This window comes from Ursus americanus, chromosome 13, assembly GCF_024610735.1.
Source record: "Ursus americanus isolate L20-20 chromosome 13, mUrsAme1.1.p, whole genome shotgun sequence".
In the NCBI taxonomy this organism is placed as follows: Eukaryota; Metazoa; Chordata; class Mammalia; order Carnivora; family Ursidae; genus Ursus; species Ursus americanus.
Window position 1 is genome coordinate 65,222,645 of NC_142139.1, and position 17,116 is coordinate 65,239,760.

A 17,116-nucleotide genomic window follows, 5' to 3' on the forward strand; every position below is an offset into this window, starting at 1 on the left:
AAGCCCACCCAGCTTATCGGCCCCAAGTGGATGGGGACAATAATTGCCTAAGGTTCAGGAATCAAGGAGCCAGGGGGACGTTCTGGTTCCCCAAAGGTATGCTCTGTTCAACCCTTAAAAACACACTTCTATTTCCTTCCTGGCCAGCAGACATACCAAAGTCCCACGGGGTCACTGTGATGGCTGGAGAAGTCGATATTTCTTTCTCCCTCAGCGTTATCTCGCACAACACCCTCTCCATCCCACCCTCATTATTTCTGATGCGTTTCTGCTTGAGTGGAACAAGGTTCACGTTCAATGTGAAAGAACTGTGCGATTTTATTTTGGACTGGGGACTGGCCAGGAGCGCAGGGGACCCTTGGAACCATGTGGAGGGGTCGCCGAGTTGCGCATGTTAACTGGAGCTCTCCCCTCCTGAGGGCACCGTCCCCCAGCTCGGAGCCGCCGCGGAGTAGGGAGCGGTGCACCACAGCACCCCGGCGCGGCCGTTCGCGGTGCAGAGACCCTGCTCCCCCCGCACCGCCCCCACCCTACGTGCTCCCCCCGCCGGTCATTGCCCGGGAGCGCCCCCCTAACCCGCCTCCGCATCCCCTCCGGCGCCGGCTTCCAGAAAGCTCCCGGTGAATTCCACAGAATTCTTTGGGCGTGAGTCATGCAGGTTTGCAGCCAGCCCCAAAGGGGGTGTAGACTAGACAGAGCGCTATAAATACGCGCGCCTCACGGTGCTCACCACGCGGCGTCGCCAGGAGCAGCGCACGGTCGCCGGGCTCCGCAGACCGGTGAGATGTCCCCACCTCTCCTACCCGGCGCAGAACCCCACCGGGACGCAGGGCGGGCGGGGGTGGCAACCGGGAGACGACAGGAAGATCGCTGGTACCCCCGGGCCTGCCAGAGCTGCGCTTTGGATGGATGGAGTCGGGGAACCAGGGAAGGGAGGTGGCGAGAGCCCCATCACCCATCACCGGGCCGCCGAGCTCCGCCGAGCTGGAGGCAGAATTGTTGGGGGGTGGCGCTCAGGCAGGGACCCCGGAGTCCCCGTGCTCCAGCCACAATTCTGTGGGGTCAATAGAACAGGTGTAATGACCCTCCTTTTGCAAAGATGGGGAACCGAGACTTGGAAAACTCATGCCCATTGCCGGAGGCCCAGACCTTCCTGTGGCATCCTCCTTGTCCAGGTACCGAGCTCCAGTAGTGGTTGTCAGCTTGCCTACTTGAGTCATCGTGTCTGCTCCTCCATTCCGTAGTTCCCTCCACAGGGTGTTTATAAGTCGGTTTTGATTTAAATACATGTTGCAACCACTTCAGTTCCATTCTTCTGCTTCCTAATGCACCAGGATACATCAGAGAAGTCACAACCGCCATCAGATCGCAGACGCCTGCTCCAACTGTCTCATCTTATAGATGATAATTTGAGGGCTGGAGAGGTTTAGGGTCCTCTCCCAAGATAAACAGCATGTAGGTGTCGGAATCAGGACTAGAACTGAAGCCTTGATCTTCCAGAATTCTGGACCTAATAAAAAAAAAAAAAGAAGCAGCAGCAGCTTATCATTCTTATTTTCAAAGAGAAGTTAGGAATTAAAGAATAAGGACAGAGAGAATGGAAGGGTGCTGGCTAGAGTCTTCATTATAATAACAGTGGGAAATTATGTACAATGTAAATGCCCAACCTTGTGGGGTGGCAAAATAGAGTACAACAGAAAATGCACCATTCTGCAGCCACAGAGGCGTGCTTTTAAAGACTACTTCAAGATAGTGGGTGTGAGGGATCTGTTGCACATATGCATGGAAGTAGAGGGAAATCTACCACAGTGTTAGTTGTCTCTGGATGGTACTGGTTTTTCTTTTCGGTTTAGTTTCTACATTTGGGGAGGCAGCCGGATAGGAGCTTGGGTCGTGGGCTTTAAAAACTGTGCAGCACACTAGCTGCGTGACTACTTGGCTTAGGTCTCTGTGTCCTTCCCATGGCTCCATCTGCTGTGGGGGAGGCCTCCTGGGGGAAAGAGGCTGCCAGGCAGTGGTGGTCCAGGAGAGGAGGACCTTGGCAGGACTTGTCCAATCAGAACAATTGGCAGCCAGGTGCCCAGGCCCGAGCTGGAGAGGAGAGTCAGCACACACGGAGGGCAGTTCTAGCGCTGTCCTTGGACAAGCAGTATCAATATCACGTTCTGAGTCAGAGTCAGCATTGTCACAAGTCCCTTCCCCCCAACCCCTTCACCCCCCCCCCCCCGGGGATTCATAGGTACTCTAAAGGACCTGAGCGTTGCCGGGAGCAAAGGCACAGGTTCCTCTGTCCCTCTCCAAACATGCCACCTCCTCCCACTTTCCTGAAAGATAGTGCCAATGCCACAATTGCTCCTAGGTCAGATTTCGAAATAGTCAGAATTTATATGATTATCTAAGACCCCTGTGTTTGCAGAACACATTCATGTCTCTGAGGTCCATGTTGGGGACATTTTACAGATGAAGACACTGAGGCTCAGATTTAAGTGATATGGTGCCTGGGAAAGAACCCTGGAGGAAGGCTGGGTTCTCATCCTGGGGTTGCCAGCCTGCTGCAGACCCTGGGGAGCCCCATGCTGTCTCTGGGTTTGGCTTCCCCTTGGAAGTGGAGGGATTGGGGCAGGAGACTGATATTTTTCTCAGCTCAGAACCCAGTGGCTGCCCATGGAGCCCAGGCTCCTGGTAGGAGACGCTGTACTGGCTGCTGGGTTTCTAGACTCCTCAGTCAATGCTCTTGCCTTCAGCTCCCTTTTCTTTAGGGCCCAACGCCCTGTCTTCTGGTCCAGACCTATTTCAGAGGCTCTTGTATGAATTTCTGAGAAGTATCCAGGGGCCTCTCCCCCAGAGGTCGGTGTTCCTGCTGGCTTTCTCTCTCTGGCGTGACAAAAGCTCTGTTTCTCTCTGAGGCGCTTCAGGCCTCAGTGAGCAGCTAGGGCAGAGCCCGTGAGCCCTGGGCCTTCTGGCAGGCCTGAAATAGCACCCCGACTCAGCCACCCACCCTGTCTTTGGGGAAGGCAATGACCCACTCTCTTCTCCCACGCTGCTCCTTTGCTCTGTGTGGCTGGTTTGCGAACTCCATCTTGGCTGCTTTACTAATTACTTTCCAGGAGAGGCTTTCTTTATTCATGTGCTACCAAGTGTCCCCATGGGTCTGCCGAGCTGAGGAAGGTTTTTAGATGTTCACAATTTCAGGAAGGGGGGAACTCCACCTCCCAGTTTTGTTAGGGGAAATGGAGTTCAGATAAGCAGTGGGGGGTGAGGGCAGTGCGGGGAGGCCAGAAGCTGGGCTGCTGGGGAGAGGGGTTCTGTTTTATGCAACAACTCCAGCTTCTGGGAAAGGGTCCATTGTGTAAGACTGGGCTGTCCTGGGCTCCCAGCAGTCAGCTGAGTGGTGGCGGGGGCACCTTGGCAGGGCACCCTACTGTGGGCTTAAAGGGGACAGCCACTGGAAAGGACCTGGCAGCCAAGGCGTCCACCCATCCAGAGGGAACTTCAGGGGAGGTGTGAGGCCTTCCCTTTAACCCTTTGACTTTACCCCCCTCTCTCTGAAGACAGTTGCCCCCTGCTCCCCTGCATTTATACCCCAAATCTATGCAGGGATATATATCTCAGGTTTCATGCAAGGGATAGCAAATGGCATTTATTTTCCTTTGCTGACCCGAAGGGTTGACTCTCACTGCCTCAGAGTCTTAAAAGGCCATTTTAGGGGGTGTTGAGGCTTGGTGGAGAAAAAGGGGATTTTTCTTTTATGAAGGACTGGGGACACTTGCTGTGGGCCGGATTAGTGATACACACAGCACAGGGGGTCTGCCCCCCCCCCCCATTAGGGCTGGGGAAGGAGAGGGCCCGTGAATCAGCCGAGAGAGGTGTTTTGAGGGTGTATTTGATATGAGCAGGTATCAGATAGACATCCTTTCTGGATGCAGAAAGCACATGCTCAGACTTAGTCAGCGATTCTGGGGGAGGAGGGGGAGGAGGAGGAGGAGGAGGGCTGGACCAGAGCCCAGGGCGCTGACTCCAGAGTTCTCCCTGCTTCTGTATTAGGCTGCTTCTCTGATGGTTCCTCCCTGTACCCACTGCCTCCACCTTGTTTTGAAGGGGTCCGGAGGCAAGTCTGATCTTTTCTCCCAATTTCCCCGGGGGATAAAAACACGGTAATGCCAGCTGAGGGGCCGGCTGAGGGCAGGGCCTCCATGGGGGCTCCGGGAAGCTGTAGGCCAGCCGGAAACCAGCAGGCTGGCTAGCTGTTACCATGACAGTCTCCTGTTCTCTACAAACAGAGGCCTGCTGGGATTCCAGAATTGGAGAGGGAGGCGCCATGAAGACTCTCCTGCTGCTGGTGGGGCTGCTGCTGACCTGGGAGAATGGACGGGTTCTGGGAGACCAGATGGTCTCAGACGCAGAGCTCCAGGGTAAGTGGAGCAGGGGTTCCCCTCCTAGGACACTTCCTCTCTGCCAGGGCCTGAAGCTTTGCTCAGGCTGCCCCTCTCGGAGCCTCCTCTCCTCAGCAACCTGCTTTAGGTTCTTGGTGGTCAGGTGCGCTTTTAGGCATTTGTCCGTGTCTCCCCAGCACTTGCTGGCGGTTGCGTCCCTTTTCACCAGTCTGCTTGTCCCGGGCCCCACGCCTCCTCCGGGAAGCCTGGCTCATTTGAGCCTTTGTGAGTTTCCATTTTTGAGTCTCCATAGCCCCTACTATATGTACCCTCCACCTTTCCACCTACAAAACCAATGCTCCGTATCCAGGAGAGGGGAAATGTCCTCCTGTAAAGCCCAGCTTCAGGGTCCCCTCCTCTGCCAGGCCTTTCCTGAAACCCCCCTGCCATCCTCCCCACACTGTCCTGCAAGCTGACTGGTTCTCTGGGGTTAAAAACTCAGACTTGGAGATCAGACTTGGGTATGTGTCTGGCTCTGTGACTCCCCAGCTGTATTAACCCGGAGCAAGGGTCTGATCTCACTGTGTTGCTTTTCCCTCGTTGGTGCCGTGGGGATGACGTCAGTGCAGAGAGCATTACGTGGAAGGCATGTGACGTGGCTGGCTCAGTGCTTGACCCGGGAGAACCACCAGAAAAACCTTAGCTGTCACTCCTTCAGTACCTCAGTGACACTGTCTCATTGTATTTGCCACACTGCATTGGGTCTGGATCACAGTCTCCTTGTGGAATGGTGCTATCAATTCATCTTTGTGTCCCCTATCACGTGGCGCCATGGAATAAGGAAGTTCAGATGTTTGGTAAAACTGAATCCCAGAAACACTTGTATCCAAAATAAGATTTTACATTTTGATGTTGACACAGTTACGCTTCCAGAATATTTTTTAAAGTTTTTTATTTGAATTCAATTTAAGTCCCATATAGTGAATTATTAGCTTCAGGGGTAGAGATCAGTGGTTCATCAGTTGCATATGACACCCAGCGCTCAATCCATCATGTGCCCTCCTTAATGCCCGTCACCCAGTTACCCCATCCCCCTCCAGCAACCCTCAGTTTGTTTGCTATGATTAAGAGTCTCTCATGGTTTGTCTCCCTCTCTGATTTCATCTTGTTTTATTTTTCCTTCCCTTCCCCTATGATCCTCTGTTCTGTTTCTCAGGATTTTTTTCCATGAAAATGTTCTCCTGCAGCCAGGCAGGCTCGTTCTGCAGAGCTGCAGGGGCGTCGTGGCATCGTGCTGCTCGCTCTCCCTCCTCTGGGGTGGGCCTGCGCCACTGCTCTGTGCTCCTGAGCAGGTGGCATAGTCGCTACTCGGGCCCCAGGTCCACAATAAGCCCCGGGTCAGGGCAAAGCTGGGGCCGAAGGCCGCCCGTCGGGGTGGGTGCTCCCAGCCTTGACTGCCCCTAGAGGGAACTGGCCTTCCTGACCATTCCAGCTGCTTCTAGGGTGATAGCCCCAGCATCACCTCTTCCTCTCTCCTCACTCTCCCTCCCGGCCCTTCTCTTGCAGAAATGTCCACCGAGGGGAGTAAGTACATTAATAAGGAAATTAAAAATGCTCTCAAGGGGGTGAAACAGATAAAGACCCTGATAGAACAAACAAACGAGGAGCGCAAATCCCTGCTTAGCAACTTGGAAGAGGCCAAGAAGAAGAAAGAGGTAAGGAGGAGCCAGCTGAGCGCACTCCACCCCCACTTGAGTCCCCCTGCTGGAGGGGCGTGGTCATCGCCCCTCTGGTGCCCTGCTGGGTTGCCATGGTGACCCTCAGCCCTTTCGGGCTAGTGTCAGCTGATGCTGGGGCTGTAGTTAAGAAAGAGGGAAGGTTATTTTGCTTTTGAAAGCTTTGAGGGGTTAGATCTTGGATCTGGTTTCTTGCCAGCCTGGCCCAGTGCCTGATGATGACCAGACTCACTCCAATAGATTTTTCTAAACCCTGATTATACAAGCTCCAAGGTAGGCTTTGGATAGGATCTGACCCAGGTCAGGAGGGGGATGGCGCCCTACCTTTAGGAAGCTTATCTAGTAGGGCAATAACTTTGGGGTTAGGCCGGCACACGCTGCAGTGCCCCATGGCTTTCTAGAGTTGTGATTACTTCATAAAGAGACATCTAAGTCGAATAGTGAAACTAGTGGGTCTAGACTGTGCTTAGTGATTCAATAAAACTAAAACACCACCATGCAATAAACGACTTACTTTAAAAATCAGTAGTCTCCTTAAGGGTATCTTAAAAACCTACCCCCATTGCCTCCCTACCCCTAATGAAGGAGATGCCAAGGTGGGTCACCTGACACCTTCATGACTCGTAATGCATAATAAAGTGTTTTAAAGGCTCTGAGAAGTTCTGTAGTAAAGAAGTTCGTGGAACTTCATTTAACCCTGTGTTTTCAAAACTGAATTGATCAGGGAATCCTTTTTTCTCCCCATGATAGCTTTTTTTTTTTTTTTTTGAGATTTTATTTGTTTATTTGAGAGAGAGCAAGAGAGAGAGAGGGAATGCATATGAGTGAGGGCGGGGTGGGGGGCAGAGGGAGAGGGGGAAGAAGGCTCCGCAATGAGCAGGGAGCCTGATGTGATGCAGGACTGGATCCCAGGACCCTGGGATCATGACCTGAGCCTGAAGGCAGACGCTTAGCCAACTGAGCCACCCAGGCACCCCTTTCCCCATGATAGCTTTTAGCACAATTCCTTGGAAGCCACTTAAGGAAATGCTGGCCTGGATGCCGCTCTTTCTTTTGACACTTAATGCCCTTCCTTGGCATCGTGTTTTTCCTCACCATTCTATGAGAATTCTCAAGTAGCTCATAGAGACGTGTCAGGCAAGTCCTGTTCTTGAGTTTTGTGGTTATCGTCAGAGTTCGGTATTCTACAGTCCAGATTCTGTGATAAAGCCCATCAAGGTCAGGAAGAGACTCCATGACGTCTTGGTTCCCAAATCTGACCAGGGAAAGAAAGGAAGAGGGCAGTGCAGTTGGCGCTTGTGAATTGGCTCGGTAGGAGATGTGGTGGCCTTCCCAGCAGAAGCAGGGGACCTGGAACAGGAGAGAGAGCTCACTAGAACTCTTCCTGCTCAGCCCTTCTCAGCATAGCTTTGCTTTGGGGTGTGGATGGTCTACTTACTTCTTCGAAGGGTTAATACACTCATTTGTCGAGATTTTAATATAGAAAAGTGGAAGAAGAAAAGTTTCCCTTAACCCTCTTCCCTCGGACAATTCCCTGTTAACATTTGATCTGTTTCTCACTACTTAGTTTTCCCTCTATACTCTTCTGATAGTCACTGTTATTCAAACTCACAGATTGTTAACATGAAAAATGCTTGTTATACTATTTAAAACTTAACTACAAACACCCTCACGAAGCTGTGCTTCTCCGGCCTCTGTGCGGACCACGATTTGCTTGACCTTCTATTTTTACGCGTCCGAGTTGATTCCCGTGTTTTTTCCCCCTGCCGTAAACGAGCACTGAACAAATATCTTCATGCATATGGACTTCCCCTTTATGGCAGGAATTCCTTGGGACGGATTCTTACGGAATTATTGGGCCAAATGACGTGGATGTGCTAGAGGGTGTTGGTAGTTGTCGTGACTTTGATTTTGAAGGCTTGCTTCTTCCTGTGGCGTGCCGGTGACCGAGGCTGCAATAGATGAATGATTCAGAGAGCCTCGGGAAGCTTCGGAAAACAGCATTTAAATACTGAAAGTGGAGAATAGAAAATAGGGTATAAGCGAGGGGTAAATCCTGGGGTCAAGACTAAGTGCAGCATCAGAGAAAAGGGATTTCCACATGGGTTCTAGTGGCTGGGGAAGACCGTAAAGAAGAGCCCGGTCAAAGTTGAGAAGACGTTTAAAGCTAGGTGGGGAGGGAAGTCCAGGCGAAGGAGGGGACGCAACACAGGAGGCAGAGGAGGAAAGAGCCATGCTGTGTGGCTGGACCTGGGAAGGCCTGCCTCTGGGGATGGGGGGCCCAGCACCATCGGGCCTGCTTGGAGAGCCTGAAGCCTGTGGTCTCGCATGGCTAACCTGGCCTCATGTCCTCCTGTAGGATGCCCTAAATGAGACCAAGGATTCCGAAACGAAGCTGAAGGCGTCCCAGGGGGTGTGTAATGACACCATGATGGCCCTCTGGGAGGAGTGTAAGCCTTGCCTGAAACAGACCTGCATGAAGTTCTACGCCCGCGTCTGCAGAAGCGGCTCGGGGCTGGTCGGCCACCAGGTGAAAGGGGACAGGCTGCTGATCACAGCTGGGCTCAGAGTGGCAGATGTGGGAGCTGAGTGCAATATGCTTCTTCTCTGGTCCTGCACCCAATTCCAACGCATGGGGCTGTTCCTCACACCGAGCAGTTCTCCCACACCACCGGGTGCCTACAAGTCAGCTCAGTTCTGGCACTGTCTCCCTGGAGACGGCAGTAGATCCCCGGGCTAAGGGCTCAGGCCCACAGGACTGTCCTCCCCATGCCCCCCCCCCCAACTTCAGGCGCCAGTCACAAGTCTGGCTTGGCACCCGTGCTATCCGACTGTCCCACAACCCCATCCTTGTGTTCAGTTGATTTGCTGGAGCAGCTCACAACTCAGAGACATATTTGACTTACTCGGTTATTGGTTTCTTATACGAGGATCTAACTCAGAAGAGCCAGAGGGAGGCAATGCACAGCTCGAGGTGTGGGCAAGAGGTGGGGAGCTTCCATGCCCTCTGAGAGGGCGCCGCTCTCCTGCATCTTCACATGTTCAGCCACCCAGAAACTCCTCAAGCCCATCCTTTTGGGATTTTATGGAGTCTTCCTCCCATGGGATTGACTGATAAAATCATTGGCGGTTGCTGATGGAGTCAACCTCCACACCCTTCTAATCTTGGTTGGTTCCGCTGGCAACCAGGCCCCATCCTCAGGTGCTTTCCAAAAGCCACCTCATTAGCATAACAAAAGACCATTATTCCTCTCCTCACAGGAAATTCTAAGGGCTTTAGGAACCAAAGACCAAATATACACTTCTTTTTATATGTCACAGTATCTGGGCTTCATTTCACATGCCAGATGCAATTGATTTGTTCCGGCTGCATTGGGGCCCGGAGCGCCACGAGCAGTTGGTAACGTTTGCTGTCAGTGCGCAAATGTGAAGTCATTACAAGCACCTGTGCCATGTGTTAGAAGATTCTTATCCAGAAATTATTAGCTGGATAACATAACAAACGACTTCGTAGTATGGCACATCCCTGGGTGCACTTAGGCAGAAGGAATTAAGAATTTTGGCACATTAATATCGATCCCATCCTCCCCTGCGGGCCTTGTGCAGTTGTAACTCATGAACTGAAGGCCTATCTGTTGGCCCTTGGCTGAGTTGGGGTGGGGATCCTTAGTGCCCAAAGAGGAGACTAGTCTCAGGTGACAGGGGTTTGTGCATCTCCTGGCCTCAGATGTTTTCCCAAACTCTTCCCCTTTGGGTGGATAGAATGGAAGGGCGTTGGCCTGACAGTTGGGGGGCCAGGGAGCCAGCCCCAGCAGGGCCTTTGGTCACGAGCTATGTGACTGAGGTGACCGAGGGGCAGCGAGGGGGGTGCAGGAGGAGGCTGGGACTTCAGTGAGCTTCTAACTTCCCCATCCTGCCCGTCACAGCTTGAGGAGTTCCTGAACCAGAGTTCTCCCTTCTACTTCTGGATCAATGGTGACCGCATCGACTCGCTGCTGGAGAATGACCGGCAGCAGACCCACGCCCTGGACGTCATGCAGGACAGCTTCAACCGGGTATCCAGCATTATGGATGAGCTTTTCCAGGACAGATTCTTCGCCCGTGAGCCCCAGGATCCTTTCCACTACTCACCCTTCAGCTCATTCCAGAGGAGGCCTTTCTTCTTCAATCCCAAGTCCCGCTTCGCCCGGAACATAATGCCTTTCCCTGGCTACCAACCCTTGAATTTCCACGACATATTTCAGCCCTTCTTCGACATGATACACCAGGCTCAACAGGCCATGGATGTCAACCTGCATAGACTCCCCCACTTCCCAATGGAATTCACAGAAGGTTAGAAAGGGTCTCATTCATCCTACGAAGGGATGGGAACTAGCAGGTTATTGAGAAACCCATTAGATTCTAAGAACGATGCCAGGGGCTTGGCGTGTGCCATCTCAGTTTCCCCCAGCAACCCCATGAAGGTGGTATTATCCCCATTTAAGGAGGAGAAAAGTATGACAGGTGAAGGAACGTGTCCAAGTAGTCACAGCTGATAGAGGGGGACCCAGTCAGATTTAGCCCTGCCAGACTTGGAATCTGTGTTCTTTCAAGTTTACCATGCCCCTTCCAGCCACTGGTGGGCGTGACCCTTACTACGCCTTTCTAGAGAACCAGACCCCTTTGTCTTGGGAACCCAGGTGCCTTTATGTGGATGCCATGCATACAGTGGTGACAAATTATATAATCTGTCCATGCTACAGTTTAGAAAGCTGTTGCTGGCTATCACCTTGGGACCTGGTAGAGAATGGGCATGCATGAATATTTTTTAATGAATGAGGTCTAGTATGGACATGAAAAGTCAATACTTTTAGAAGTGATTTCCGTCTTTGAACCAACACCGTCTCCTAAATGCTACTGTCCGACTGGCACGAAGTTTGGCTTGAAAGGGTTTGGGATACAGGAGGACATTGAATTGACAGCATCCACTGCTATCTATTAGATACATAATGGTGGGGGGGCTTGTGTTATGAGGTGTCTCTAAGGAGGATCTCATTCCTGCCTTCGAGGGGCTTGCTGACCCCAGGGGGGCAGAGGTGGGCCTGACAGAATGCAGAGCAGAAAGGTCCTGATGCCAAAGAGAAGTGCATATAGCTATGGCAGTGTGCAGGCAGGAAGGGCTCCTCGGACCGAGATGGTGGGAGGCGAGGTCACACCCAGCTGAGGGAGCCCGCGAACGCCCTCCTGTCCCTCTGCAGGGAGGCCTGACCAGAGAGGCCTGGGTCTGCAAGCAGACAACTCATTCTCTGCTCACAGAAGCATCTCGAAGAGGCAGACAGTAGTGTGAAAGGGGTCGGAGGGGAGGCCCTTCACTATATTGCTCTGTGTGGTCCCTCAGCGTGACTCCCTCTTCCCTCGTGTGTTTCCAGAAGATAACCAGGACCGCGCTGTGTGCAAGGAGATCCGTCATAACTCCACAGGGTGCCTGAAGATGAAGGACCAGTGTGAAAAGTGCCAGGAGATCTTGTCCGTGGGTGAGCCGGAGAGCCTTGGTTGCTGGTACCTCACCGGGGCTCCCTTTATGGGGTCAGACATGTGGGACTTGAAATTCCAGCTCCGCTGCCTTCTAGCTGTGGCACTGGCGGGAGGGGTTCCCTGGTCCTGCTCCACGTGGGCCTCCATCTGTAGACAAGGGTTAAGAGGTAGTGTTGTCCCTGAAATTGGGAGACATCTTTTTTTGATTTCCCCAGTTACTCTCTTCCCAAGGGCCATGCCGGGTAGACCTCATTTTTTTCCTGCAGATGATGGACTTTTAGATAATATGTATTCTGTTTAACAAACTCTTATCATGTTGGTACTGTTGTAGACACTTTGCAAACATTTACTCATTTCCTCAGAATGACCCTGAGTTGGGTACAGTGACTGTCCCTATCTTACTGGGGTGAAAAAGCTCATAGTCACAGGGAGGTTGAGTAACTTCCCAAGATTATAGGACACCCATATGTTGGAGAGTTAGGTGTTTGGGATGTGTTCTTTTTGGTTTTTGTTTTGTTTTGTTTTTTATTTTGTTTTATTTTTTTTTTGATGTAAAGTTCGATGATTCATTAGTTGCGTATAACACCCAGTGCACCATGCAATACGTGCCCTCCTTACTACCCATCACCTTAACCAGTATTTGGTGTTCTGTCCCCAGAACACGTGGGTCACCGGTAAGTGGCCCCTTAGTTTCCCAGCAAAATATCCTTTGGCTGGCAGTCCCCAAAGCAACGGAAATATAGTTGACCCTTGAACAACGAGAGGGTGAGGGGAGGCGATAACATAAACCGTCTATTAACTCGTATTTCATGTGTAACTTGCATCATATGCTGTATTCTTAAAGTAAGCTAGAGAAAAAAGTTATTAAGAAAATGATAGAGAAAGCTATGTTTACAATACTATACTGTAAAGAACGACATATAAGCAGACACTGTTCAAACCGTGTTATTCGAGGGTCAACCGTACTTCCCATCAGCGGCTCCCCTCAGCTGTATCAGCTGTTCCATGGCTCATTTCTTCCTACTCTGAGTAACAGCTGTAAAAGCATCTGGAATGGTTCCTGGCACACAGTAGTCTCTGCTCGGAAAGGGTTAATTGTTCCCCTGGGACGTAGCAGATCGATCTTGTGGCTTTGCTCTTACTTAATACGTTTGGGTTTGCCGGGGCAAGCCTTCGGAGTCTAGTTAAATATTCCTAGCCTCACTCCTATAATTTTCGAAGCCACTGCAAAATACATACACGTGCTGGGAGGGGCTGGCGTATGAAGTGGGGATGAGACCTCAGCCCAGCCTCCCGGGCTCCGCCCATCAGCTACCCCCAAGGAGCATCACAGTTCCTCACCACCAGAGAGTCAGGTGTGGGCCAGGAGAAGGGAGGCGCCCCGAGCACAGATCTTAACGGTCAGCGATCACAGCTTACCCACACTGCCTTCCCTTCTCCGCCGAGGAAGGCTTAGGCTTCTTGTTTCAGGCGTGGGCTGCCAAATGAGCACGCACTGCCCAAACACTTCAGACCAGGGTTTCTCGACTTCGGCACTATTGACATTTTGGACTAGAGTGCCTTTTTTTTTTTTTTTTAAGATTTTATTTGTTTATCTGAGAGAGAGAGAGAGAGTGTGTGTGTGTGTGTGTGTGTGTGTGTGCATGAGCTGGGGGAGGGGCAGAGGGAGAAGCAGGCTCCCCGCTGAGCAGGGACCATCCCCCCACACCCCCACCCCTGCGGGACTCGATCCCAGGACCCTGGGGTCATGACCTGAGCCGAAGGCAGATGCTTCACCGACTGAGCCACCCAGGCGCCCACGGACCGATCACTTTTTGTTGTGGGGGCTGTCCTGTGCCCTGTGGGATGTTCAGCAGCACCCCTGGCCTCTACCCACGAGGCACCAGTAGCCTCCCTGCCCACACCAGTTGTGACAACCAAATTTATTTTCAGACCTTGACAAATATCCCCCTGGCAGTAGCAGAGCCCCCGGTTGAGATCCACTGCTCTAGACGGAGTTTCAGTTTTCGATGACTTTTCTAACTTTTTAATTTATCCCTGGAGAAAGAGTTAAGGTTATCCATTATATTATCTTTTCAACCTGGCTTTTATTTCTTGCCCCAGCTACCATTTTTAAGATTTTAATACAAATGATTGCATCTACTATAATCACTTATGGTGACCCTTTATAGTAAACGCAGTGTGCAAAGATCTGTTTTGATGTACTGGATATTTTTTTTTTTAATTAGGGAAAGAAACTCAGTAGTTTTTCACGGGATAGTGGGTCGTTGCCAGCTCTTATGGCTCAGACAACCTGCAGTGGGCATTCCAGGCCCCAAAGCAGGGCCCTGTGTCTTCTCTGTCCCCCGGGGGAGCTGGGTGACCAGCCGTGACGGGCAGATGGGCAGGCCGGGCCCCTGAGCCACCAGGCTGCTGCACTTTGTGCCCCAAGGATCCTGGCCAGCTCTTCTGTGTCATGGACTGTTGGCACTAGGTTTTAGCTCTGAAGATACGCTCAAAAGATAGGCTTGGAGAATTTTCCAGAGCTACAGAATCAGAGGAGGAAGAGCCTAGTTTAGGAATTAAAGCCCTGAGTTCAATCCTGGTCCCATAAATCATTCATTCTATGTCTTTACGCAGGTTATTTACTTCTGTGGGTCTCATTTTCATCACTGGTAATACTTAAGGTAGAAGAGAGGTGCTTATCGGAGATACTGGATATCCAAAGCACTCGCGTAGTGTCTGGTACCTAGTAGCTCTAAGGAACCCTCCTTCTCTCTGGAAATGATGCAGCGGGGGACTAGGGCAGCGAGAATAGCTCCAGGTCTGAGCACACAGACTGAGATCAGTGCTTCTCAAAGTGTGGTCAACGCCCTTTGTCACCAGTCTCCAAGGAGGTGAGGGTTTTGCACCCAAAGGTAAATCAATGATGTCACTAAGGACACTGTTTAGATCAGGTAACACTGTTTTCCAGAGCAGGACTTTGTCTATGAAGGAAGCTGCGTGTTGATTGACATTCTGGGGAGAGCTCTGTCTCTCGTTACAGACTGACCACACACGGCGTGTGGCTAAGTACTTAGAGTTGCCCTGCTTTGGGTCCTCGCTCCATGAACTGATTTCTAGTTCATGTTTTTATCCCTTTTTAGCCTTCCCTTCACATTTCCGCCTTTTTTATTTTTCTTTTCCATCTCCGGGCAGACTGTTCTTCCAACAACCCCGCGCAGGTCCAGCTGCGACAGGAACTTAATAATTCCCTCCAGATTGCCGAGAAGTTCACCAAGCTGTACGACGAGCTGCTGCAGTCCTACCAGGAGAAGATGTTCAACACGTCCTCCCTGTTGAAGCAGCTGAACGAGCAGTTTAGCTGGGTGTCCCAGCTGGCTAATCTCACTCAAAGCGAAGACCCATTCTATCTCCAGGTCACGACGGTGAGGCCCGTCCTGGCCACACACTGAAGCTCGGGGTTGGGGGGTGGGCAGGTATGGTCTGGGAGCAAAATGGGATGAAGGGATTAAAGGGGGCACTTATGCTTTAGATCGAGCATTTGTCATATGGCAGGAAACATAACTTTGAGGTACATTGATGCATGGAGACCTCATCCCCCAGTGAGGTGTAGCACGCCATGACTCCGTTTTTTTTTTTAGAGAGGAGCAGAGGGAGAGGGAGAAAGAGAATCTTTTTTTTTTTTTTAAGATTTTATTTATTTGACAGAGATAGAGACAGCCAGCGAGAGAGGGAACACAAGCAGGGGGAGTGGGAGAGGAAGAAGCAGGCTCATAGTGGAGGAGCCTGATGTGGGGCTCGATCCTGTAACGCCGGGATCACGCCCTGAGCCGAAGACAGACGCTTTAACCGCTGTGCCACCCAGGCGCCCCGGGAGAAAGAGAATCTTAAGCAGGCTTTGTGCCCAGCATGGAGCCCAAGGTGGGGCTCGATCTCATGACCCTGAGATCATGACCTGAGCCGAAATCAAGAGTCAGGCGCTTAATCCACTGAGCTACCCAGGCACCCCCCCCCCCATCATGACCCCATTTATGGTTGAGGAAAGTGAGAGATTCAACAGCTTGTCCAAGGTTTAATAACTAACAGGTGACTCACCTAGGCATTTGAACCTGTCTGCCTGGCTGAAAAGCCTGTGATCTTCCCACGAAGTGGCCTTGCTGCCCTATGCCACGTAGCTTGGCTCATGAATTGATGCATTATTCTCTACCACTGATAGAAAGCCTCTCTCTCGTGCTGGTAACCTTTTTTTTGTTTTGTTTTTCTTTCCCTGATTCCTTTTCTGCTACTAGCCCAGCTAGGGGCTGCCCAAGAAAACGTGGTGGCTTAGAAACCATTTTTCCTCTGGGGGGTTCCCCATGGGCTGGTCATTTGCAGATAGTATTTACACCTACAAACAAGTGTCTCTGAATTAGGGCCTTTCTGCTCATTGAATTGTACGGATGTCAGACTTAGTAAAAAGCAAAGGGGTCACCTGTCCAAATCTAAGCCTGGCTTTCGTTGCAAAAACGAGTCCACTTTGACCAATATTTCAGTCCTTCTCTTACCCTTTTTCCTCCTAGGTGGGTTCCCAGACTTCTGACTCCGGCGTGCCCTCTGGCGTCACTAAGGTGGTTGTGAAGCTCTTCGATTCCGACCCCATTACTGTGATGGTCCCAGAAGTCGTCTCCAGGAACAATCCTAAATTTATGGAGACCGTGGCAGAGAAAGCGCTTCAGGAATACCGCCAGAAGAACCGGTGAGTATGCAGGCCTCAGTTGTGCTCCCTCCGGGCCCTGCAGGTCCCCGGGAGCCAGAAAAACGGCAGCAGATTCAGCCTAGGAATGATTGCTCCAGTAGCCAGAGCCCAGGCACGAAGCCAGAAAATCTCTGATCTCTGGAAATTTTACTTTTCCTTTGGAGGATGTTCTTTCTTTGTTGAGAAGCATTTGAGTATGGGTTGGTGCTTCTGGGTGATTGTCTAGCCCTCACCTTTCGTTCTCCTCCGTTTTGTTTTCAGGGAGGAATGAGATGTGATCACTGCCTCTCCCAGTAGGGGGGCGTCTGAGTTCCGTTGCCTCCAGATGAGCAATAGACCCCTAGAGAGAGCTCCGCATGTCACCGAGTGACCGGGCCTTGCCTCGAGGCCCTCCTGTCCCCTCACCCAGGCTTTCCTCCCTCTGGACTCTGCACCATAATGCCGTGTTCGCTGATCATGAGAAGAACTCCTACGTGCCACTAACTCAATAAAACCGCCAGTAATCTGAGTGCTCTGGGGTGTCCTGCTTTTATGCTGGGTTTTTCCATCTCCCACACACCTTCATTTTGGTATGGAAAAAAAAAATAGAAAAGAAAAGCACTAGCTAAGATGGTATAAGGAATATCATGTAATTGAGAATAAAAGGAGTGCGACAGAGTTAAACCAAGGATTTCTTGCTTTTAGGAGCAGAAATGTGTTCTAACGGCCAAGTAAAATATATTTCTGAAAAGTGAATCTTGTCCGTTCCATTATAAAACAGTTGCTGTATTCTGATT

The 17,116-nt window shown here is 51.3% G+C and overlaps 1 protein-coding gene across 3 annotated transcripts; it reads left to right on the plus strand.

The window, feature by feature from the left end:
* Positions 1-630: 630 nt before the first annotated feature.
* On the plus strand, positions 631-16,848 carry CLU (clusterin). 3 transcript variants are annotated; one of them, XM_045774102.2, is made up of 9 exons: positions 631-779; positions 4,281-4,412; positions 5,940-6,088; positions 8,469-8,639; positions 10,036-10,441; positions 11,518-11,622; positions 14,801-15,030; positions 16,165-16,340; positions 16,602-16,848. In XM_045774102.2, exons 2-9 carry the CDS (start codon positions 4,319-4,321, stop codon positions 16,609-16,611), a joined length of 1,341 nt encoding a protein of 446 aa, XP_045630058.1. In that variant the 5' UTR covers positions 631-779; positions 4,281-4,318; the 3' UTR covers positions 16,612-16,848. The 3 variants fall into 3 exon arrangements, with proteins under 3 accessions (XP_045630058.1, XP_045630057.2, XP_045630059.1); XM_045774101.2 differs by lacking the exon at positions 631-779 and adding an exon at positions 4,090-4,108; XM_045774103.2 differs by lacking the exon at positions 631-779 and adding an exon at positions 4,136-4,154.
* The last annotated feature ends 268 nt before the right edge of the window (positions 16,849-17,116 follow it).

Excerpts from the sequence above, each read along its gene's own strand:
- CLU (XM_045774102.2), top strand. The coding sequence starts at position 4,319 with ATGAAGACTCTCCTGCTGCTGGTGGGGCTGCTGCTGACCTGGGAGAAT. Across the intron at positions 4,413-5,939 it reads CTCAGACGCAGAGCTCCAGG|AAATGTCCACCGAGGGGAGT; the intron begins GTAAGTGGAGCA and ends CTTCTCTTGCAG. Across the intron at positions 11,623-14,800 it reads CCAGGAGATCTTGTCCGTGG|ACTGTTCTTCCAACAACCCC; the intron begins GTGAGCCGGAGA and ends ATCTCCGGGCAG.